The 23,748-nt window shown below is 47.3% G+C and overlaps 7 protein-coding genes across 7 annotated transcripts; 5 read left to right on the top strand and 2 right to left on the bottom strand.

Annotated features, from left to right (window-relative positions):
* Positions 1-3,970: 3,970 nt before the first annotated feature.
* Positions 3,971-4,556, top strand: L3040_002601 (uncharacterized protein; the record flags this gene model as incomplete). The annotated part of the gene is made up of 4 exons (XM_007290583.2): positions 3,971-3,985; positions 4,043-4,177; positions 4,244-4,311; positions 4,364-4,556. The coding sequence occupies 4 exons, from the start codon at positions 3,971-3,973 to the stop codon at positions 4,554-4,556; spliced, it is 411 nt and encodes a 136-aa protein (XP_007290645.1).
* Positions 4,557-5,350: 794 nt separating this feature from the next.
* L3040_002600 (uncharacterized protein) lies at positions 5,351-7,286 on the top strand (the record flags this gene model as incomplete). Its single annotated transcript, XM_007290584.2, has 4 exons — positions 5,351-5,420; positions 5,487-5,674; positions 5,748-6,161; positions 6,219-7,286. The coding sequence occupies 4 exons, from the start codon at positions 5,351-5,353 to the stop codon at positions 7,284-7,286; spliced, it is 1,740 nt and encodes a 579-aa protein (XP_007290646.2).
* Positions 7,287-8,787: 1,501 nt separating this feature from the next.
* On the bottom strand, positions 8,788-10,493 carry L3040_002599 (uncharacterized protein; the record flags this gene model as incomplete). The annotated part of the gene is made up of 3 exons (XM_066155614.1): positions 8,788-8,794; positions 8,986-9,984; positions 10,039-10,493. The coding sequence occupies 3 exons, from the start codon at positions 10,491-10,493 to the stop codon at positions 8,788-8,790; spliced, it is 1,461 nt and encodes a 486-aa protein (XP_066012596.1).
* A 402-nt stretch (positions 10,494-10,895) lies between these two features.
* Positions 10,896-13,409, top strand: L3040_002598 (uncharacterized protein; the record flags this gene model as incomplete). The annotated part of the gene is made up of 1 exon (XM_007290586.2): positions 10,896-13,409. One exon carries the CDS (start codon positions 10,896-10,898, stop codon positions 13,407-13,409), a length of 2,514 nt encoding a protein of 837 aa, XP_007290648.2.
* Positions 13,410-13,897: 488 nt separating this feature from the next.
* Positions 13,898-16,020, bottom strand: L3040_002597 (uncharacterized protein; the record flags this gene model as incomplete). Its single annotated transcript, XM_007290587.2, has 2 exons — positions 13,898-15,107; positions 15,161-16,020. The coding sequence occupies 2 exons, from the start codon at positions 16,018-16,020 to the stop codon at positions 13,898-13,900; spliced, it is 2,070 nt and encodes a 689-aa protein (XP_007290649.2).
* A 1,189-nt stretch (positions 16,021-17,209) lies between these two features.
* Positions 17,210-17,662, top strand: L3040_002596 (uncharacterized protein; the record flags this gene model as incomplete). The annotated part of the gene is made up of 2 exons (XM_066155613.1): positions 17,210-17,476; positions 17,573-17,662. 2 exons carry the CDS (start codon positions 17,210-17,212, stop codon positions 17,660-17,662), a joined length of 357 nt encoding a protein of 118 aa, XP_066012595.1.
* Positions 17,663-22,295: 4,633 nt separating this feature from the next.
* L3040_002595 (uncharacterized protein) lies at positions 22,296-23,167 on the top strand (the record flags this gene model as incomplete). Its single annotated transcript, XM_007290591.2, has 3 exons — positions 22,296-22,423; positions 22,648-22,771; positions 22,844-23,167. The coding sequence occupies 3 exons, from the start codon at positions 22,296-22,298 to the stop codon at positions 23,165-23,167; spliced, it is 576 nt and encodes a 191-aa protein (XP_007290653.2).
* Between the last annotated feature and the right edge of the window lie 581 nt (positions 23,168-23,748).

Below are 23,748 nucleotides of genomic sequence, written 5' to 3'. Positions count from 1 at the left end.
CGCTCTTTCGATAAAAGCAAAGGTTTAATTTACTTATAGCTAGCTTAAAGTTACTTTCGTTAAGCTAATAGAAATAAATAAACTCGAGCTCGCTTATATTACGATTCTCAACCGAAACGCTTTACGATCGGAAGACTTACGGAATCTGCTCGTTATACTGCTAAAAGCTTTTAAAGCTGCACTTAAGCTTAAGGCCAAGCTTTTTAAAACTATTAAATTATACGAAAGACTTAGCAAAGTGATCTTTTTTTTAAGAATAAACTACGAAGCGACTCGTATTAAGCTCTTAAAAAAGCGCGATTTGCTTAAGAACTTAACTTTTAATAAAACTATTGCGTTTTTCGCTGCTCTTTCTACTTTTAAACGATCTTCTTTCGAAAGTATAATCGATAAAATGATTTAGCAAACCTTTATTAGCGAAAGCGTTATTAATTGCTTTTAAGCTACGGTTAGCGTTGCGGAAGCTTCGGAAAATTGCTTAATTATAAGTAGCAAGCTTATATCGAAAGCGACGGATAATACGATAAAAGACGGACTTGCTTCGAAGCTTTAGCGACTTATTTAAAAATAAAGTAATGTCTTTTCATTTAGTAGCGATCTATTTTGCAAAGTTACGAGTCGCTTTATCGATAAAGCGCTTTATCGTAAGAATTTACTTTTTCCTTTTTTTTTTGCTACTTCGACTTACGGCCGAATCACCGATAAAGCAGACCTTATACAAGTCTTTGCTCGACCAAGACGGATTCTATATACTGCTTAACGGTCTTAGCTCGAACGCTTATTCGAATTTTTTTAAATAACTAAGCTTTAATTATAAAAAAACATCCGTAACAGCTAAACTAAGCACCGCCGGCGCAATACGCTTTTCGCATCCGAAGCTCTTTCGATTTAAAAACGGTTCTGCTTTATTCTTATTATCAGCTTTATTCCGACTTTTTTTATAACCGTGTTTTACGGTGTTTTTTAATTTTAATATCTTTTTCTCGATTAGTTTACTCGTAAAGATCGGCGTACTTTGCGGACCGCAATCGAAAATAATACGGAACCTTTTTCAGCGGAAATCGGCCTTGCTTCGACGTTTAGCTAGCTATTCTTTAAATACTCTTATTATTATTCGTTAACTCTTAAGGTTATCGTTAATATACTCGATTAATCTTTAATCATTAATGCGCGAGTTATATTCGATACAAGTGCGGAAGTTAGCGTTATTACTTATAACGCTGCGGTTAAATTCGAAGTCTTTATAGCTTACGATTAAAAAATAAGCCTTCGAACAATCACCGGTTTACTATTACGCTTTATCAGATACGCTAATAACGTGTTTATTAATATCGGAGATGCTACGATCCGTACTCGATTTTACGTTATAAATTCGCTAAAGTTTCGACTTATACTCGATTACCTTTTTATACGCAAAGCAAGAATCGGTCTTCGATACTTTTCGGATTATAAGAGTAGCTTTGTTATTGCAATAATTACTAATCCGTTTAGTTGATAAGGTATTTGAATTCTATCTGCTTCTTAAAGCTTAAGGGAGCTGATTCCTTTTATATAATTAAAAAGAATCACGTGCACTAGCTAGCTAATAGGTTTACTTGTCAAGTTGAAGGTCCTTTGATTGCTGACATGCTAAGCGAGGCATGCCAAGTGGCCCGTGAACCCTGGTTCACGGGTGAACTCCTTAACTACTACTACTACTACTACTACTACTACTACTAGCTAAGGTCGATATGGGGATACCGACAAGAGGGTAAAGTAAGTGGTTAAGATAGTAAAGGATAGATTAGCAAGCAATAGAAAGAGTATTTGCTTACTAATTTACGTTCTTAAGGACGGTTTTAAGCTTAAGGACGGCCATGGGACGGCCATGGGACGGTCTTAAAACGCTCGAAGACGGTCCTAAAACGGTTTTTATACGAAAAGACGAGTATTTAAAAAAAACGATTTAATAGTCAGTGCATTGACTTTGTGACCTGCGGGCTCTCGGTCATAGTCAAGATAAGCAAGTGTCTCAGGTCAAGCAAGTGTCTTATTTCAATTATTTCAACTTGTATTAGAAATAACTTAGCAACGAATATTGTTATAATATTCAAAACTAGATGCATAAATCAGCGTAATCGAGATCTTTAAAAGTCTAACCAAGTATAAAATCTTTTTATTAACAATTTAATAATTAATAGAATAAATAATATTTGATTATCGATTGAATTTGATTGAAAATCAAATATTTTGTATTAAAAATTTTATATTTTTTAACATTAATCGTCTTTTGAATTGAGTTTTAACATAAAAATTTGATATTTAAAAAACTCTTAATCAAGCGGACTCGTACCATTTGTTTTTCATTATTATAACTTTTATAATTATTATTTTATTTAAGTTACAAATATAGTCGAAAAGTTGATGTTCTTGAATTTTCGCTAAATTGTCAGAGCTTTTTTCGCTGTTACAATTGTAATTTTGCGTAATAAATATTATTTTACTTATTTTAATAATGAAAAATATATAATATGTTTTGTAAGTAAAGTATAATTCACTTATCTCGACTCGTATATCTAATTTTTATTGTTGTATCTTTTTTTGTTATTGACTTATTCTTAATACAAATCGCGATCTTCGATTCTTTTCGATAAAGAATCAAAAACCTTTTTTTTTTTTTTTACGATTTGCAACTTAAATTAGTTGATAATAAAAAGAGCTATATTAATAAAAATTGAATGCATTAATCGGCGGAATCGAGCTCTTTAGAAGTATTAAATTTTTAATATTATAGCTTTATTCGTTATTAAGTTATTTTTAATACAAGTTGAAATAATTAAAATAGGACACTTGCTTGACCTGGGACATTTGCTTGTCTTGACTGTGACCGAGAGCCCGCAGGTCACAAAGTCAGTGCACTGACTATTAATCGAATAAAATAGTTTTATTTTAATTACGATTTAAATAATTTAATTCGTTTGTTTTCAAATTCTATTCAATCTTAAGTATAGGCTTAGGGTGATCCACTAGCTATGCCAACTTATTAAAATCGTCCTTAAAAGAGATGGTTATCGGACGATCAGCTGACCGTCTAAATGCTCTTGCATTCCCCTTTACGGTACGTATAGCAGCGACGTGCGTTTTGTAAGGTAGCGACGTGCGTTACGTATGGCAGAATTAATGGCGGTGGCTGAATTAGGCTTAGCTGTTGTATATAAATTAAACGGGCCGACTCGTTCCGAAAAAAGTTCAATGGATTGACATGGAATAAAAGTCTTGGCACGCCTAAAAATCCTGCTAGATCCGTATAGAATAGTCTCACGTGATTGGATGACTAACCATCACCACAACTACTGGAATTTATCTTGGGTCACCGTAGGTGATAATCAGCAAGCGTTTTTCTTCGTCCTCGAGTATAGCTTTTAGCGGCATATTAATCGTGAAGAAAAAAAAATCGCTTCGCCAAGAGATAGTGATTTTTGATAATAGTATAAGGGAAGGGTGTTTTTTAAGTGTGGGTTGATTGTAGTTAAAGAAGTAGGTTTGAATTGATTGATTGTTTAAGGCTTTTAAGGTTTTCTAATTCTACTCTCCCCCCCCATAAATAAATGTCGAAAGTATAATTTCGCAAGGAATCTTACCAGGGCTTAAACCAATCAACTTATAAGGATTCAGCTTTGAAAAGTATCTTTGAGCCAGTATTTAGCCTATTAATGGAGTTGACAGGGCTTTGAGCCATTAAGAAACCACCGCTCTATGATTTATGGGCTTAAACTGGGTCCGACATTTATTTATGGGGGGGAGAGTACTGAATTGCTACCATAATAAAATCAAGAGTGCAAAAGGTATAGTAAATTAAGTATAAGAGTACTAAGAGCTATAGCAAAGGAGTAGCCAAGAGACCAGCCAAGAGGCTAGTCCATACAAAGGAATACAGGCAGAACCCAATATTCCAACAAACTGACTAAATGCAATACTACACAACATCACCATGCAGCGTCGAATGGTATGCGCTAGCCGCCCAAGACCTCGAATCCATTACACAAATACTAATGATCTCTAGCTAACGAAAGAAGACGAGGCGGCGACTGGCGGCGACGGGGTCGAGGTGCGGAGAGAGGACCAGGACAAAATCAACAAATTCAGTCGTCTGCACCAGAGGGAGATAGCCCTCGAAGACGAACTCAAGTCCAAACAGGTCCGTCTACTGCATCTCCGACGATATAATACTTACCGGAACATCGCTAACAGCCGGCCGCTATAGAAAGAGAAGGAAGACTTAGACGACATCTCCAACGAACTGGAGCTCGCCGACGAAGACGACAAGATCCCGTACGCGGTCCTATCCCCCGCGAGGACGAATGCAGCTGCTGATGACCTGCAGATACAAAATCGGCGATTCTTTCATTTCTCTGCCACTGCCCGAAGTCCAAGACATGCTAGCGACGTCGACGAGTAGGATCGAGGAGGATGTGTCTGCGCTGGAGGAGAAGCTGGGCACCACGCAGGAGGAGATGTCACAGCTGAAGGTCGAGCTGTACGCGCGGTTTGGGAAGAGCATCAATCTGGAGACATGAGAGAATAAGTAGCATACGGACGGACAGCTGTGTCGGTTACACTGCGCAAGTGATGGGAACGGGGGTGAGGAGAATAAGAGATTAGGAGAAGAGCCTTTCTCCATGAGAAGCCTCGTAAGGCTACGGATGGGGCTCTGGTTTACAGATAAGAATCTTCCCCATGCCGGTACCGATAATAGAGTTTCCTGGGCCTGTATTCGATGCATAGCGAGAGGCGCGTGACGGGAATATGCGGATACTGTTGACTAGATGGACAGGTCTCTCCCGATTGATGCACATATTTGTTTTCCGGTGCAGCTTTGCGAGAGACGTTTCCTATCTGTCTCTTGACTTGAGAGCAAGATGCTTCCCTCACCCGGACCAGTCATATCGGCCGGCACGCACTTCCGAGTTCTCGACTCGATAACCATTTCTCTTTCTTTGGACCCGGAGTTCATGTCCAGGCTCTTCACGGTTATCGGCATCGTGCATGCGCATCAACTGATCCTATGCTCACGTTAATTGTGCCAGATCGTCCAAAATCTTCGCTTGCGGGGATCCAGACAGCCGGAATCACGACCGCGACGAATAAGAGGAGCCCGGGTAGGTCGGGATCGGACTCCTGTCGGCGGCTTGGAGCGTCGTTTTTCTTGTTGAGATTCCCGGCCCTATGAAAGTCAACCAATTAATTGCCACCACTTATTTCCACATCCTTTTTGGAGGGGGGGAGGGCCACGGACTTATTTATATAGCTCTATGTCTGATTTTGCTTCGCTATCTCGTTGATCATCGGGAAAAAAAGTCAAGCGACGAAGATGAATACGTCGAGAAGCGGGAAAGCAGGCGACGCTGGCCTGATTCCAACAACAAGCATACAATCTCATCGTCAGTGGCCCAAATACTCGACCTTTGTTATGTAACTTCGATCGAGTTCTAAAACAACAAATACAGTTCCTCATCACGCCTTACCACGAACTGTGTCTGGCATAGACGAGGCTGATGCCACGCAGAGATATGACCTTGAAGAAGCGGATAGCAAAAACTCGCTTCGGGAGTCAAGTGCTTCCAGTATCGATCCAGAGAAGACCATCATCTCATGGAAGCAGGGAGATCCAGACAATCCATATAACTTTTCCACTGTACATTAAGTTCCCTTCATCTTTGCACAATCATCCATCCAGGACAGTCAACTGACCGATCGACTGTCTCCAGGCCAGAAAGGTAAGCATAGTCCTGATCGGCATACTCGTTGTCATAAACAGCACAATGGGCTCCTCTCTGCCCTCAAACGCCCTCCCAGTCATCAGTGAACACTTCAACATCACCTCATCCTACGCCCAGATCCTTCCCATCTCTGTCTACCTACTCGGCTACGTACTTGGGCCCTTACTCTTCGGGCCCCTCTCAGAATCCTATGGCCGGCAAGTCATTTTGATCTCGACTTTCTCCGGCTTCACCGTCTTCACTATGGCCTGCGCGCTAGCCCCAGGTTACACTTCTCTGCTCGTCTTCAGACTTTTGACAGGGATCAATGCCAGCAGCCCCATCGCTGTCATTGGCGGCGTCTTTGCCGATATCTACGGAGATCCGGTGACGAGGGGAAGGGCCATGGCAATATTCATGGGCGTATGTCTCTCCGTCTTCCCAGCGTGATCAGAAACCACATACTCATCTCGTCCATAGGGAACCTGCGTTGGCCCCCTGGTTGCTCCTGCCATCTCGGGCTTCGTCAGCCCCTCGCTGGGCTGGCGCTGGGTTTTCTGGATTGGGCTCATGTTCGCCGGCGCTTCTTGGGCTCCTCTGATATTCCTCCCCGAGACGTACGGGCCCATCCTCCTTGCGCGCCGCGCCGCGCATCTGCGCTCCTCCACTGGAGACCAGAACATCTTCGCGCCCATCGAGCTCGAGCAGAAAGGCTGGAAGCAAATGGCAACTGTAACCCTGACACGCCCCCTCCGCATGCTTTTCTTTGAGCTCCTGGTTTTGGCGACATGTTTATATGTGAGCCTGGCGTACTCGATTTTTTATATGTACTTCGAAGCCTATCAAATTGTGTTCCAGGGCATTTACGGGCAATCACTTGGCGTCTCGGGTCTTATGTTCCTACCGATTGGCGTTGGCGCTCTCCTTGCTGTTGGGATCTTCTTGTGGTGGGACTCTTATTTGAGACGTGCACAAGTGCTCAATAAACCCTGGACGTTCAAAGAGGAGTCGAGGAGATTGCCGCTCGCTTGTCTCGGTGGCCCGCTGTATGTTATCAGTCTGTTCTGGCTCGGCTGGACTTCCCGCCCCGATATCCCCTTCTACGTCCCGATGCTCGCTGGGATCCCATTCGGCATGGGCTACGTGCTCATCTTTATGGCTCTGCTCAACTACCTCACCGACGCCTACGAGATCTTCGCCGCCTCGGCCATGGCGGCCTCTTCCTGCGCCCGCAGCCTCGCGGGCACGGTCCTCCCCTTCGCCACGGCCCCGATGTATGCACGGCTCGGCATTGGCTGGGCGAGCAGCCTGCTCGGCTTCTTGAGTCTGGGCATGTGTGTCATCCCGTTCATCTTTCTGTGGAAGGGGGATCGGATCCGAGCGAGGAGCCGATTCTGCATTAACCTGAAGGAGAAGAAGGAGAAGGAGAAAGAGTTGGCGGGTGTGGAGCGGGAGCGGGAGCGGGAGCGGGAGCGGGAGAGGGGGAGAAGAGGCAGAAGGAGTATTGAGCGCATAGACAGAGAGGAAGGTTATGGAGAAAAGGTCTAAAGTGGATTCCGGGGTCATTGGGAGATGGATGCATTTTCGGTGTTATATTATACCATGGCGTTATCAGGATTTCGTTTCATCTTTCATAATCAAGTAAATGGCGCATCTGGAATAGTACTTCATATCCTTTCGCATGACTGACATTGATTCTATGATATATTTATTAAAGCTGTATTTCCCACGACGACCCAAACTTGACACCTTAGTATAATAAATATACCTATTGGGACGCCAATCATTAATACATACGGAGTAAGTACCTAGTTAGTTAGCGAAGAAAGCTTGTTCTAGTACCTAGCGCACCGAGGCAGGTACCGGTACTACCTACTACCGGTACATCTAACTGCTAATGCACTAACTTTTGTTTCGCATCTTAACTCTTCACATTCGACAGTTTAGACTTCCTACAAACACAAGCTTTGAGAGGAAAAAAAATCTTGTAAAGCTTCTAATGATAAGAAAAAGTTTATAACTATAAGAAGAGTTCATCTCATGTGTATCGTTTGATAGAATTAATTGATGCAGAAATGTATCAAGTTGGCTTTCGCTTAAGCCTAAAGGAAGTCTTAAATAAAGGAGCGACTCCAGCTGTACCTTTTGTAATCTGGTCCATAGAACTATCAAATTTAAGCTTGATGCTTTTAACTATTTATTTTTCTGAAGATATAATTAATAAACAGCGGCTAAAAAAAGAAATCCAAGTGTTGACCCTTGTTTTTGGTACGAAAAGTGGTTTCTATGCATTAGCAGTAACCTAGTACAGTAAACAGATGCCTTCCTCACCAGGAAAATTTCATATCTTCGAACGAATCTCCGTGGAAACAATCCGTCCTTTTCTCTTTGCGATGTGAATTCTTTTTTCTCTTTCTTAATAACAGTTTGAACAAAACAACTTCATGGATTCTTCGCTTTTAGCCAGCTAGCTCCTCATTCCCAGCTACTGACCTCTTTCTTTTGCGAATGATGCCCCTACTCCGTACGATTTTATTTTACTGTATATCACATCACCGCTTGCATATATATGGACAGGTACTCTTCCTCCCAGGTGAGTGAGTACCTCTTGGTTCATGGCGAAATTTCATTTTTGCTTCGAGATCATAAGCGACGCGCTGCTGCTGCTCCTCCAACCTGACCCGACCTGCACAGTTTATTCGATGAGCGTTTGTTATTTTTCTTCTTCCCTAAAAGCTAACCGGCTGGCTACATACATCCTTCACATACATGCTGCTGAAACCGACGACTCCGGACATCGGTCCCACTCTGTCTACCATGATACCCCCGTACCAAGAAACTACGTCTAGTGAGTGTAGCCAAGTATTTCTGTTCGCCCGGTTTTGCCTCGTCGTCCGTTGCTAGTACAAGCAAGCGGTCTGCAAGCTCGATTGTGAGCTCATCCGAGGCGGAGATATATGGCGTTTCATCACGCGGCAAGAGTCCTAAAAAGCAGTGAGGACAGCGAGGTCTCACGAGAGTCGGAGAATCCGAAGCAGTTGAGGGCGGCCTAGTCTCTGAGACGCCATCATCAGCCAATGAACTTGAAATAAGCGGCGTCCGTACAGAGCGGTGTGATGCTGAGTAAATCCATATGCATTAACTTCCAGAAGAATGTAACGGATATGCTGGGTTAGATTTGTGTATTGCATTTGCTCGCAGATGCAACCTCGTGGAGCGGCTCTGAGTTAGGCGTCTTCGTACTCACGGCCTGTGAGCAAATGATAACCGCTCGCGATCCCTTGATACCCTCTCTTCCGGTTTCTTCTTTGGCCAATTTCTTGCAATATCGATTGCATCTCTGGGTGCCAGGAACTCCAGGAGGAGAAATAGCAAGTAGTCGATAACCACACAGAGACAAAAAAGCTTGCCTGCCCAGATGCCACAGCCGTAATATCGCTTCAGGCGATCGATCAAGGCAAAGCTCTGCACACCTGCCCTTCCCCTCGTCGCACTCCAGCTTGCTGCGTCGGCAGCATCGTAGCCATAAAAGTCTGCCTCGCTCAAAGCCCCTGAGATGCCGTTATACACCCTCTCTGTTCGCTCTGCCACGTCCGTCCATGAGTACATCATCTTCACCTGGTCGTGGAACTTTTCAGTCCGGACCTTGTTTGATCTCAATGCGGCGATGGCACGTCCAGTCGCAGCAACCAAGTCATCCTCTTCCGGCTTTGCAAACACCGTCATATGAGCTGGAAGGACTTCAGGAATCCCGCCGACTTGGGTGCACACGACATAGAGACCACAGCTTGCAGCTTCTACAATGACAGTCCCGAAAGCTTCAGTCAGACTAGGATGGAGATATATGTGTCCCCGAACCATCACATCTCGCACCTCTTCGTGCCTGACGGGACCCAACATCTCCACTCGATCCTGTAGCACATTCCTCTCAATCATTTGCTCTAGATCAATGGCCTTGGGACCAGAGCCAGCAATGATGAATCGGACATTCGGATGGCTGGCAAGTATACGAGGGATGGCTGCAACCAAAAGATCAGTTCCCTTGTTATAGAACAGCCGAGAGATGACAACAATCGTGATTGTGTCGTGAGGCCCAAGATGATGGGGTGGGGGTATTATTTGATTATTGAAGTCCGAGGGATATGATGGATGAGAAAGGGGTCGAAAATTATCTGCAACTACTGCATTTGGGATAACTGATACCATGAGGGGGTCAAGCGAAGCTCGAAGGACGGTATTCTCCTTGCTAGATAGGGATTCTCAGCACGAAGAGTTTCGGACTGACGAGCAAGAGACTCACCAAGTATGACTGACACAAATTACATGGTCCACATCACTGAGAATGAACTTGAGAAGTTTGTTGGTCAAGATACTGGCCGCATCGGCAAACCCAAAGAGCGAATGGTCGGTGAAGACAGTTCTCAGACCCATAGTCCTGGCATGCAAGATGCCCTCGTGGCAGAAACTGCTCAGACTGGCGTGACCGTGGACAATATCAATCTGCTCACGAATCACGATGTTGCGGAAGATGGGGAAGAAGGAGAAGACGGTTGGGAAGGTCGACGATCGGTAGATGACGAGAAAGGGGACGTGGTAGACTTTGAGGCCGTTCGTCAGGTATCGCACACCTGTCCGGCCCTCGTAGGCATGGGTGATGATGATGACCTTATGCCCTCGATCGATGAGCTTGGTGGAGAGCTGATAGATGTGACTCTCAACTCCTCCGGGCTGGGGATAGAAGTAGTCGCAGCACATGGCGATATTGTACGGCATCTTTGAGGATGGGAGGAGGAGGAGGAGCTGGAGGAGGAGCAGGTGGAAGATGACGAGAGGGATGATCGATTGATCGCAGTCAAAGCCGGGGAGCCTCGTTCACTCATCTCCTTGCAGAAAGGGGGAGTTTGTATGCAATGCATGCGGCGGTTCGTGATTGTTGAGAATTGGTGAGTGGTGATGGGGGAGATGAAGGAAAGATGAGGCCGCGGTCGAGGAGACTGAGAAGACGAGGCTGAAGCTGAGGCTGAGGCTGAGACTGCTAGCCTGGTCTCAATCGTCCGCCGGAAATTTTTGATTTCTGCAAAAGCAGAGTGCTGTCTCGACCTTCACCCACCACGAGCCACTGCCCACCACAGATCTTTGCCAACACTGTAGCCAACAATGGCTTCGCAGATATACTCTCGATACATTCCGCCAGTCAGGAAGAGTGTTTTATCCTCTCCGGAAGCTGCGGCGCCCGCTATCGACACCCCCAAACCCGCGCATCCTACCCCGCCAGCGACTCGACCCGATGCCTCTTCCACCTATGCGCGATATGTTCCTCCGTCCAAGTCGAAATCCACAGCAGTAGCTCATAAGGTGCCAGAACCAACCGCGGATTCGGGTTCCACCCCTTCGAAAAGAAAAAGAGACGAGGCTGTCGAGCCATCCAAACCGGTGAAGAAATCCAAGAAGGATCTGGTATCAGCCAATGTACTCGCACCAATTGTGGATATACGGGAGGGAAACCAGAAAGAGACGAAGGCGAGCAATTCAAGCGCTGCGGCCGACGCAGAAGTAGTAGAGCAGGGCGACAACGATGTTGTCCAGGAGTCCGTGGGCGATGCGGCCAGCGAGGTGGAGCGCAAGAGAGAGAATAGGAAGAAGAAGAAGGTGGACCAGGACTCTTTAGAAAACCACGCAGCTGAAGAGATTACATCGAAGGAGCGCAAAAGGAAGAAAACCCCCAAGTTAACCGAGGGAGATGAAGATGGAGATGATCCGGTCGAAAAGGGTGATCAGCAGTCGAGGCACAGCAAGTTGATGGAGAAACGGAAAAAGTCGCTGCAGAAGGCACAGAGACTCGCGGAAACTACCAAGGTTACGCCCGCTGCTGAAGATGGGCTGCCCTTGCTGCCTGTTTCTGAAGAAGTTCACGACCTGTGCCCTCTGCCTCAGCCAGAACCCGTCCCGGAACTCCCAGCCCTCCCTGCGTCGGCTTCCCTGCCTTCCTGGCTTGCATCTCCTATACGAGTCTCTCCGACTGCCACTGCCCATTTCCCCGATCTCGGTATCTCGAAGGATGTTACGAAAGCACTCGCGGAGAAGGGATACAGTCAAGCATTTGCAGTCCAGGCAGCCGTACTGCCCTTGCTTCTCACGAAGAATAGACACCGACCGTCTGGCGATGTTCTCGTCTCCGCTGCTACCGGCTCCGGTAAAACCCTTTCATATGTATTGCCCATGATCGAGGATGTCTGCCGGAATGCTTCCCAGGGCATCCGAGGTCTCATTGTGATGCCAACCAGAGAACTCGTCTCGCAAGCACGTCTGGTATCAGAATCCTGTGCCTCCGCGTTTTCTCGAGGTGAAGGATATACGACTCGAGCCAGAATTGGGACTGCTGTTGGGAACGAGACCATTGAAGCCGAACGAGTTCACTTGATGACTGATGATGTCCCTTATGACCGGGAGGAATACCGCAGGATTCCGAGTTTGGAATCTCCGTTGGTGCCACAGAGTTCTGATTGGGAGGATGATATATTTGCCAATGAAGATGTCAAACCTACTCTCCCTGGCGATATATCTAGGCCACGACCCAAGGTCGATGTTCTCATTTGCACTCCCGGTCGATTAGTCGAGCATCTCAAATCCACAAAAGGATTCTCTCTGGCATGCGTCAAATGGCTTATTGTCGATGAAGCCGACAAGCTGCTCGATCAGAGCTTTCAGCAGTGGCTACCTACGGTCATCTCCAAGCTGGATCCGAGGAAGGGAGCAGTTCGGAAGATAGTTCTCAGTGCCACGATGACGAGAGATGTGGGACAACTGAACCAGTTGAAGCTTTTCAGGCCGAAGCTGGTTGTGTTGGAGGGCTCCTCTCAGCCAGACGAGGACATTTCTGCACGTTCTGGGGCCCATGTTTTGCCCGCGCTTCTGGCGGAGTCAAGTCTCAAAGTTGACGACGAAAGCATCAAGCCTCTCTACCTCATGGAACTCCTGAAGCGTGAAAATATTGTCTCTGGCCTGGAAAGCTCAACAGATGAAGTTTCCTTACCGTCAGACTCATCAGATGACGACTTATCCAGCTCCGACGACGGCAGTTCCAGCGCCAGCTCCACCGCCTCTGTACCAAAGCCCGCTGTTCGTACGCGAAACCCAAACACGTCTTCCACGCCCCGTGGAGTCTTGATCTTCACAAAATCCAACGAAAATGCAGTCAGACTCGGTCGTCTCATCGCACTCCTCTCTCCATCGGCATCATCTATTATCGGAACTTTGACATCCACAACACCTACCGCCTCCCGCCACCGCACCATAGCCTCTTTCGCCTCTGGCAAGATTTCCATCCTCGTCGCCTCGGATCTCGTATCTCGCGGTCTGGATCTCCCGAATCTGGCTCATGTCATCAACTATGATGTTCCAAACAGCGTCGAGAGCTATATCCATCGAATCGGACGAACTGCGAGAGCAGGGAAGAAGGGACGTGCATGGACATTGTACACACCGACAGAAGGACGGTGGTTCGTGAACGAGATTGGGAGATCAGAGAACATTGAGCGAGCGAGTGGCTCCAAGATGGGCAGGCTGAACATCAAGGAGGATGCACTTGCTAGTCGACGGCCTAGCTACGAGGAGGCATTGAAAACTTTGGGGAAAGAAGCGAATTCTTCGAGAACCGCGAAGGCATCTTGAGCTGTCAATTTGCTCCATTGAAATTTATGGTCTACTATTCTGACACTCCTCAATTTTATCACTTCTCCATACATATCGGCAGAAATCACGCATATCAATAGGTACATCGAAACCTTCGCAGTGGTCTTTTTCGTCACTTGCCCTACTCATCCTATAGATGTATTCATCTGACCCCATCTTCTATATATGTGCTCTTCCCACACCTAGTACTGGAACACACCTGAGCATTACGAACGGATAGGGATCGACTCGCACTTCATTTCCAACGGCTTGTCGTGACTAGCTAATTGTTATGATCAAGACAGTAGCACTGACATGATACATCCAGGCTTTTCGAAATTCGGGAATACTTGCAGAATTTCCGACTTCTGCAAGGGCGGTGGCAATGATACCTCTCCCATCCACAAACCAGCCTCCCCTCGTGGGACCGGGTAGCACAGAGCAGCGATGGGAATGGGGGCCTCGGCACATCAAGTATAGCAATGCTATCAGAAATCCTTCCCGGTAAACGGACTCTGCACACTCGCGAATCCCTGCGGACACGCTCTACCTAGCGCCGCACTCCCAGATCGCATGTAGCACACCTTTGCCGCAGCGCACGCCTCGCTGGTGCAGTTGGGACTTTTGATGCTAGATTTCCCCTGGTACGTGTTGAAGGCCTCCACCAAAGTTCGATTCGACTCCATGGCGACTGTCACTCCATGCCAGAAAGTCGCGTTGAGGGGGGCTGTTGTCGGCCATCCCACTGCATCCGCGTACGCCTCCCGAGTCGAGTATTCGAATCTGTACGTTGGTCCAGTGGCATTAAGGGCAGAGTAGGAGTTGACATCAGAGTAGAAGGTATATGCATCGAAGACGTCGAAAGAGCCGGTGTCGACTTCGTACATTCTATACCCAGAGTTGATGTTGTTGAGCGGGGTGATGGAGGGACCAATCCAGCCCGTAGTCAAGGCGGTGCTGGCATCTCGCACGGTGCCATTATTCGCGTAGTAGATCAAGGTTTGGTCCTCATGAGTATGACCCCAGAAGACGTTTGCAATAACGTGTGGCGAGTACCTATCGACAATCTGATAGAACAGGTCGATGGGGTTGGGCAACAGGTTTGCTCCATCCCACCCACTCAGCACATGCCCAATGATCCAGACTCGCTCTCCTGCATCTTCGGCAGCTTGCAGCTCCTTGATCATGAAGCTGAATGTACCCGAGACGTCCGGATCGGTGGTGTTGATGAAGTTTAAATAGTTGTTTCGATACCAGAAATCAGTATTGAGGGTGATGATGCGAAGGCCATAGTGGTTCTTGACCGAGTAGGCGGCATAGTGTAAGGCAGCTTGCTCCGCAGTCGCATCATCAATCCAGCCATTGTTCTTCCACAATGCGGAAACGTGATCGTAATTCCAGCTGAATTGCTTGCCCAGTGGTCCCGGGAGACTATGGGGCCCATCAATGTTTTCTGGGCTGGAGTCGTGATTGCCGAGAACAGGGAACACGGGACCCTTGATATACGACTTGAGCATGCCGTAGATACTTGTCTCGGTGTACTCGACATACTCTCTAGACATCTCGCTTTGGCGGTCGTGAGACACGAGATCTCCGGTGTAGATGGTCCATGCCGGGCTGGCATGCGTGGTTCCCGTGCCTGTCATGGCACCCATCGACTGCAGAGCTGCAAGGCCTAGATAGTACGGAGTATCGCACCTTTCCTTGTCAGCTGCGCTGAGGCTTCATATACACTGCTTTGCTTATCTTACTTGTAGGCGCCGTAAAGAGGAGCCGGGAAAATGACTGGAGATGTTCCTGCAGCCGAGTATCTGCAGCAGAGTCCCGACGAACAGTTCGCTTCCGAAGCAACCTGGTATCGCGGATCAAGATGAAAATCGGACAGATGAAGAACCTTGACTCGGGTCCCACTTGCCCTCGGAGCTGTCGCGTTGGCTGGCTTTGGCTTCGGAAACAGGTTCGTCGTGTTCAGCGGACTCGTGCTCGGGGCTGGGCAGAAGGTGGTGCTGAGAGAGCTGCAAATATACCTCCCATCGAGACCTGGGACATTGGCCAGGGCAAGAACCTGCGTCCAGATGGCACCATAGGCCCCTGGCGAGTAATTTGCCTTGCACGTCACGTTCGACTGAAATCCTGTCGCTTGACACAGCGATATCATGGCTTCAGGCACGTAGGTTGGGACAGACTGCGCCAGGAACTTTCCCACGCTCAGAGCAGCAATGCACTTGGAGCAATTGCCAGCCAGACCCCCATCTTCGTAGATGATGCCCCTGATCTGCGCCAGTGCGAGTTGGACCAGGGCCTCGGCTGCAGCACTGGTCAGATTGGCCACTCCCGGGGGATAAAATACCGGATCTGGATTCAGATTCTCGACCGTCGATGGATCTGTAAGATTGAGCGGATAGGTGTAGTTCAAGACGGGATCGAACAAGGCTGGTTGAGGCTCGCTGGTAGGGGCTGCTTTGACATAGTAACTTGAGAAAACTGCTGTCGGGAAACCAGAAGGGACCACGTAGGATGCGGCGCCGGGGAGGTCGGGACCGATTGAAGCTGCGGCTGCAGAACACCATGCCAGAGAGGCGAGCTGGACTGACTGGGCTATTCGCATCATGATACACCGATGAAGATGAGGATGGAGATGAAGATGAAGATATGATCCCCTGAAGTATGATTAGAAAAGGCATATAAGGTACCGGTATGTGAGGCAAGGTACCTGAGCGTAAAGATAGACCGAGAAATACGCAGTTAATGCTTTCGGCTAATTGTTGATTGTTGTTGTTGTTGTTGTTGTTGTTGTTGTTATCATTATGGTTGGATTGAACATAGCAGAGGATGCAGTCAGTATCTTGCAATGCAATACAATCAACGAGGAAGGCACGACCTTTAACGCTTCAAATGTATGCATATCTATCATGTATGATACCGATAGTTGATAGTGAGAGCGGGGAAGTGAAAAGGTAAAGTCCAGTAATGATAAGCATCATTGTTGCTCTCGGTAATTGACGGCCTCCATCTCATCCTTTGAAACTAAAAATATGAGATGGAAGAAGCCCACCGAAGCGAGCCGACGGTTACCACGCAATTTCCACTCCGCCATTCCAGCAGGTCCTTACCGGTACATGTATGATGAGCTTTGGATCTAGGTTGATATACCTATTGACCTTGGGCGCTCAGTTATAGAGGACCTTTTGCATTCTTATTGTGAACGACTTTTAACTTTACTTCTTCTACGAATTGCAAGCGTCGGAGAGCCGAGGAGGTATGTCCAAGTCCCGTGATCCGGACTTCCCAGGGCCAATCAGGATCAGGGTTGGGAGTGGGAGTTGAAGGAATATTGCCCTGCACGTGGTCAATTCCCATGAAGATACGGTACCGTAGCCGAAGATATACGCAATGTAGGTACGTAGTACTTCGTACACTGCAATCTCGAAAGTTTATTGAAAATGCATGAAGATGTTGGTGAAGTGCCGAGCACTGCAGCGCCACAGTCGTCGTCGTCAGGGCAAATGTATAATAGAAAATATATATCTTCGGAGTAAAGGAGATTTACGGCTTCCGCAATCCATCATTTACAAATCCAAATCCAAATCCAAATCCAAGGACAATTTCATCCCACATCTGTGATTCTGGGAAAGCTCAAGCTCAAGCTCAAGCTCAAGCTCAAGCTTTTCGTGGCCGTTGGAACTGCATCAACAACAATCTCAAGCTCTTAACATCTCTCTACTCTACCTACCTACCACCGACATCCATCACTTCTTGAAACAAACAAACAAACCTTTATCGTCTTCCCTTCAGCCAGAATGGCGGATCATCAAGATCCCAAGGCAGCTGCAGCAGCAACAACAACTGCAGACACCACCACCACTGCTACCACCACCAGACCCCAGACAACCACAACCAAAACAACACCAACACCAACACCAACACCAACACCAACACCAACACCAAGCACCCTCTCCAAACTCGCCACGAAAGCAAAAGGATACACCAAGTTTTGGGCCGAGCACGTAAAGAAGGGGGAAGCTCCCTGGACCCAGTGGTACTGCTGCGGGATCGTCAACGGCAAGGTACGTACGCACATCGTCCAAGCAAGAGAAAAAGAAAGAAAGCAGCCCTGATCTCTCCCCGGAGACATATACCAACCATCACTAATCCAAATCCAGGAATGCGAAAAAGAAAACCACCGCCTGCACAAGACATGCAGGGCGTGCAAGCATCACGTGTGCGAGAACTGCGTGAAGGGAAGCATCTAGTTAGGAGGTGCGGCCAGACTGCTGGATGCGCCTCTGAAACGAGGAATCCATCTTGAGATAGGAGATCAGAATGTAGGCTAAGTAATGAATTGATGCGGTTCTGGTTACGGCGTCAGGATGTGAGCGAGCATACGGAGCTGGGTCCTCTGGATCAAGTATGCCGCGGGTGCATCTTCAGAGTCGAGCATCTTGTCAAGCACGCAAGGTGGACTGCTCATTCTGGCTGCTGCAAGGCTGCGTGAAGATACGTATCTTGTATCGCATCGACTATCGGAGGCGCCCATACCCGTTCCCAAGACGACTCTGCCAGCCCGCACACGAGTTGTTGTTTTTTTGGTGTGGACAAGACAGCATTCGTCCCAGAACCTCTTCTGCGTTCCCAAAACCTCTTGCGGTGGATGAGGACGACTGCTTCTACGAGCTCTTGTGCTCAGCGGATGCGGAATTCATGCGATGTTCGGTGCTGGCCGAGATGGTCTTCGATGTGACCGTGTGGTGCGCAACCAAGATCTAGAAAGGATTTCCCCCTCCCCCTCTGCAACACACTTGATGATTCACGGATGATCGCCGAGGTGGAGGTATATATATATATATATCGCTCTCTCTCTGAATCGATTTACGCGCGGGCTCTGAGTCGGCATTCGGTGCGAGAACTTTGCGAACCCTTTTGTTATCGAGGCGGTGAACATGAGTGAAGACGCCAACTCCGGTGAGATTTTGGCTTCCGAGATGATGATGTGTATCGGCCTCTGCCACTTGAAGTTCTGGCAGAGCTGACTCCTCGGAATCAGATAGCGAGGCGAGAGTCATCTTGTGCGGTCGTTGGTGCCGCTGTCGCTGTCGCTGTCGGGAGGCAATCAATTTTGTTAACCAGATTGATGACAGGCGACGATGGCCATTTATACGTGCGATGCAGACTACGGTAGGATACGGAAGATGAAGATTCCTCAGATTCTAGGTCAGTCAGACTCTGCCACATGCGGCCAGTCGAACCAAAGTCAACCCAGATAAGAAGACGGATAAACAGCTCTTGTACTTGCAGCAGACGGTAGGATTGGATCGATTCTATTGACGCGCCACTCCCTTCCAACTATTCTGACAGCGATAAAGTATCCATATCCTCAGCTATATCCATCATATCACCGATCGAAGAAACTGGACTCATTTCGCTCGGGGATCCACGCTCTCCCACAATCTCCCATTTGTCCTCCCACTTAATAGTTTCGCTCCCATGTTCTTCTTCCAGCTCTTCTATTGTTCTGAAGCATTCAGACCATAAGCTCAACACATTGTTGTTGTTTACCACATCAGATGGAATGGCCATATGTAATAAGTCCGGCTCGAAATTTGACATCCGTGAGACGCGTAGCACTCTTTCGGGCTGGTCCTCTGTGAAATGCCCAATATACTCCACGATGGCCTCTTCGCCCGCGTCCCATAGTTGTATATTTTCAACCTCACCATTCGAATGATTCCTCTTTCGATAATATCTTGGGATCCGTATTTTGGGCGCCCTTGCAATGCTCTCACTATTCGCATAGGCAACACAATACCACCTCGGTTTCCATGGATGGCCTTCCACGGGAGGCTCTTGTGCTATTTGGATCATCAGCTTGGTGTGATGAGTGACGATCTGTAGGTATAGAATTATCTTACTTATGTAAAAACCACGTCCTAATTTATGAGACTCATCGACATATCTCTGGCTATATGGAATATTATCATGATTGATGAGCTCGGCGTGAGCCTATTTATTATTCGCGTAATTAGCATAAGCTTGTATATATGATATAAATCCAAGTGAAACTTACCGGGGCAACTGTGAGCCAGCCGATAATTTCTCTTGCCCCTCTTACTCCTTGAGCTTTACTAAAGAGATAGATGAAGGCTAGCAAGACCGCCCGAATAGAATTCGGTCGTCGTGGCATCGTATCTGCAGATATCGGAAAAGAATCGTTTTTTAAAAGAGAAAAAGGTTTCGGAGAGAACAAGCTTGCAAAGGAAGTTAGTTAGTTGACTCGGAAAGTAAGATGCAGAAAGGGATTTATAGTAGTACCTTTCTCTGGCTGATTTCTATCTCGTATTCTAATCATTTTATAAATATAATCCAAAAGGATGCTTCTATTCTCATATGGTAGGATCATTGTAGATATAGTACTTCGTAAAAACGAAGGTGCGCTTAGCTTACTATTCCTAGCTACTCGTGCGACCAGCATGTCTGATCCGCCGAGACCAAAATCATCCCAAATATAGAACCAAATTTACTCGTGGGGCCAAGTACCTAATGTCGAAAACCATTCCCAACATATGACAAATTATCCAAACATACACGTTATACGACTAGAGTCAGATTTACTCGATGGAGCGTGGCCAACCATACAGACATAGAGTCTGTCCCCAGGTACTCCAACTCAAAATCCGGGGAAGAGTGCGCCCCGACTGCCCCCTTCCAATGTTCCGCCAACCGAGCTGGAGCTGGAGCTGGAGCTGGAGCTGGAGCTGGAGCTGCTGGCGGGGGAGGCTGATACCTACTGAGCTTTTAAGTGAGAGTCTTTTGAATTCCCAGTCCCAGACCATCTTCGTCGTCGGGAATCTCGTTCCCATCGTCGCAACCACGATCGCCCTCCCCGTCAGAAAGTTCCCGTCAAGCGAAGCGCAACTCGGCATCCTACCTCTCCACGCGGACGGCCAACCGCACGACGTGGCCGACCGGCTGGGCTAACATGCTCGCCTGGCTCAGCCTTATCTAGACGATCGGTGGCTTCGACTCCTGCGTGCACGTGAGCGAGGAGGCTGCGAAAGCTGCGAAAGCTGTGAAAGCTGTAAAAGCTGTAAAAGCTATGCCCTACGGAATCCTCATGTCAGTATACCCGTGCTGGATCTTCGGCTTCCTCATCATGATTGTTCTCGCCGTCTGCATCGACCCGCCCTCGACGCCGTGCTGGGCTCCATGTACGGGCAGCCGATGGCGCAGAGCGACTTACACGCGGTGGGCAAGAAAGGAACCCTCGGTCTCGTGCCCCTGCTGTTCATTCTGCATTGCCTGGTGGGCTCCTCGATCTTGGGTGTCGTGTCGACAGAGCTGGCGGGATGGTGGATTACCGTTCTCGGTCTTCTTCCGATCAATCTCGAAACGATTCGGATTTATTCCGCCGAGAGCCATTTGGGAGGGGGAGATTGAGTAGACCCGGGTCTGCTTGAGAGTCTGTTGGTACAGAGGAGAAGGAGCCCGGGCGCCAACCTAGAGCATATCTGCAAAATATACATTCTTTCTGATTGACAGTACAGATTTGGGTGGTGCTAAATATACTTACTTTGAATCTTTCAGGAAATACCCTACCCGCTTCATTATATACTCTATTCAGAAGTTTACTGGGTGTTTACATACATGCCAAGATTGACATCACCTCTCTGCGAGACCGAAGTGAGCAATGTAAACAATCCTTTCATTGATATTTTCCTTTTACATCTGCATTCTTTCATGTATTAATCATTTATGCGAATGTCTACGTACGCATGTATACAAAGTAGAAATAGGTTGTAAGGTCAGGTTTGTGCTTTCCGGCAGAAGTAATTCGATTGATGTTTATTTCTGCTATTATCTTGTTCGTCGTTGTCAGTTTACTGCCTCGATTTCATTTTATAAAAGTGAATAATAAGTGCTTGTGCTTTCCAGCAGAAGTGAGTCGACTGATGTTTATTTCTATCGTTGTCTTGTTCACCGTTGTTAATTCATTATCTCGCTTTTATTTTAGAAAAGTGAATAATAATTTACTATGCTTTTGCTTTTGGGCAGGCGTAGATTGATTAATGTTCACTTTTGCTATTTTCTGTGTGACTCTTGTCAATCGACCGTCTTACTTCTATTTTGCAAATGTGAATAATAACTCTTTGTATTGTAAATTTTTTTTTTTTTCCAAAAGTGAATTCTAATATTTGTTATATATTCTCCGTTTGCAAAAGTGAACTCTGATGATTTTTATAAATTTTTTCGTTTGTAAAAGTGAATACTGATTCACTGCGACCGACGTATGCTGCTCGTGTACATATACTCCAGTCTCATCTTCTCGACTTCCTTCTCTGCTGTCAATAACAACAACGAACAACTCGATCTCCTACTCTACTTCTTCTCATGCTACTTCCAATTACACACAGTCCTTTCCAACACACAGTCCTTTCCAATACCCAACTCCTATCCTACTGCGTCTCGATTCGATCGCAGAGGTAGTCATCCCTTCTCTTCAGTTACAATCTCCACCCGTAACTTGAGCAGGGAGCGCTGCTTCTAAAACTCACCATCCCGATTTGCCGGTTGAAAATGGATAGCCCCAACCTCGATCTCTGCATCTCCTCTCAGCCCTCAACCTTAGTTCCAATCCCAATATCGAAATCAACCACAACTTCGATCTCAACCTCGACCTTGGATTCTTTAGCGTCAAGCTCGATCTCAACCTCAACATCACCTCCTTCAACAATCTACACCCCACCCCCTTACATCAAACCTCCCGGAGCTGTCCTTAAGAAAGGCAAACGAAACAGGATTCACATCCCGACCTCCCTCCCGACCGTCTCCATCTCGACATTCCCCCCGTCCACCGCTCCCGTGCTGGTCGTCACCCAGTGGCTGACCAGCATGTGCACGCCCGCCGAGCTCAAGAAAGTCCACCTCGGCGCCCGCATGGTGGAGCGGTGGGCGGGCACGGAGCGGTGGAACGGCAAGTACCTGCACGAAGCGCGGCCGGCGACAATGGCGCGGGAACTGTGAGTTTGGTTTTCTATTTGTTTGTTTTTTGATTCTCAGACCCTTTTAGAGATACATACATACCCCTTACCGCTCCTCCCCCTTCTTTTCTCTTTTCATCCAACGCCTTGGTTTTGACCTGCGGGAATATTGTACTACCGGGGACTGTGAGCAGTACGCGTGAATGAGTGAGTGACGAGTGAATGGACAATCTTGGCTGACTTTCTCTCTTGCGCCTTTCTAGAACGATGATGGGATTCATGAAGGGTCGAGCGAAGACCATTGCGGGATTTGTGGTTGGGGCGCGGAGATTGAGCCTGCTTAGCAACCGCAATAGCGGCGGCAGTGCGGAGGAAGAAAAGCAGCAGGTACGTACTTCTTCAAGATTTAAATTACCGACAAAGCAAAGCATATGGGCATTGGCTGACTGGGATATGTAGATCAAGGGAGAAGGAGTCTCTTCGGTCCTAAACCGGGGAGATGATATCTCCACCACGATGGGAAAAGTTCCCATCGTGGCGGCAGCCCAGAGACAACTGGCAAATGACTTCTTTGGTGGAGGTTCCCTTGCTCTCCACCAGGGTGGAAGGCTCGCGGTCAATGAGCACTACCTCAAGTCATCGACTCCACAACCAAGGCAACGACCGGAGGATCAGGATCTCGGCCTCATGTCTCCATCCATTGAGATGGAGACTCCAGAAGCTGGAGAACTGTTGGAGTCTCGACAGAGATCGGAAGATCGGGATTGTGAGACCTGGGTCTAACCGGCCAGGATGCGAGCGAGGGTGAGAAGTCTGCTGGTGTGCTTGCGCACAAAAGACTCGAAGAGACCAGTGCGTGAACATGGCCCTCGATCTCCTTCCTGTACCTTAGATTTCTTCATCTCAAACGGGCTACGAGCCACATGTATTGTATAATTCAACGGGCATGAAATTTTCTTTCAGGCCATAGGTCGATGAGCAGAGCAATGAGTTACTACTTCCAAACTTTCAAACTTCTCTATATTGGTCCATTCATTGATTCATTTTGGTTCTTTTTTCTTTATTCGGTGCAAATTTGCTCGTGATATTGATTCCCCCGTCTGCTGCTCCGGGTGGCTCGGCCACTGATTAGAATTTGCGGAGCCCAACCTTGCTCCCAAGTTTTCGAAATCTCTAAACACTCTGGCACATCAACGTCTTCTCCATTCAATCCAAGTCCAAATCCCTACCTTTCAACTTCTGAACCGCGCTCGCACCGTTCTTCCGAAAAAGAAAACTATAGATTCAAAAGGAGCGTGTTTATTTACTCGTCTATTCACCTATACTTTGACTTAAACCCTGACTTAGAATTACCAGTACAGTTT

This window comes from Drepanopeziza brunnea (assembly GCF_022702325.1).
Source record: "Drepanopeziza brunnea f. sp. 'multigermtubi' strain 214-2 chromosome Unknown ctg3, whole genome shotgun sequence".
Classification (NCBI taxonomy): Eukaryota; Fungi; Ascomycota; class Leotiomycetes; order Helotiales; family Drepanopezizaceae; genus Drepanopeziza; species Drepanopeziza brunnea.
This window is presented reverse-complemented; position numbering and strand designations above follow the sequence as displayed.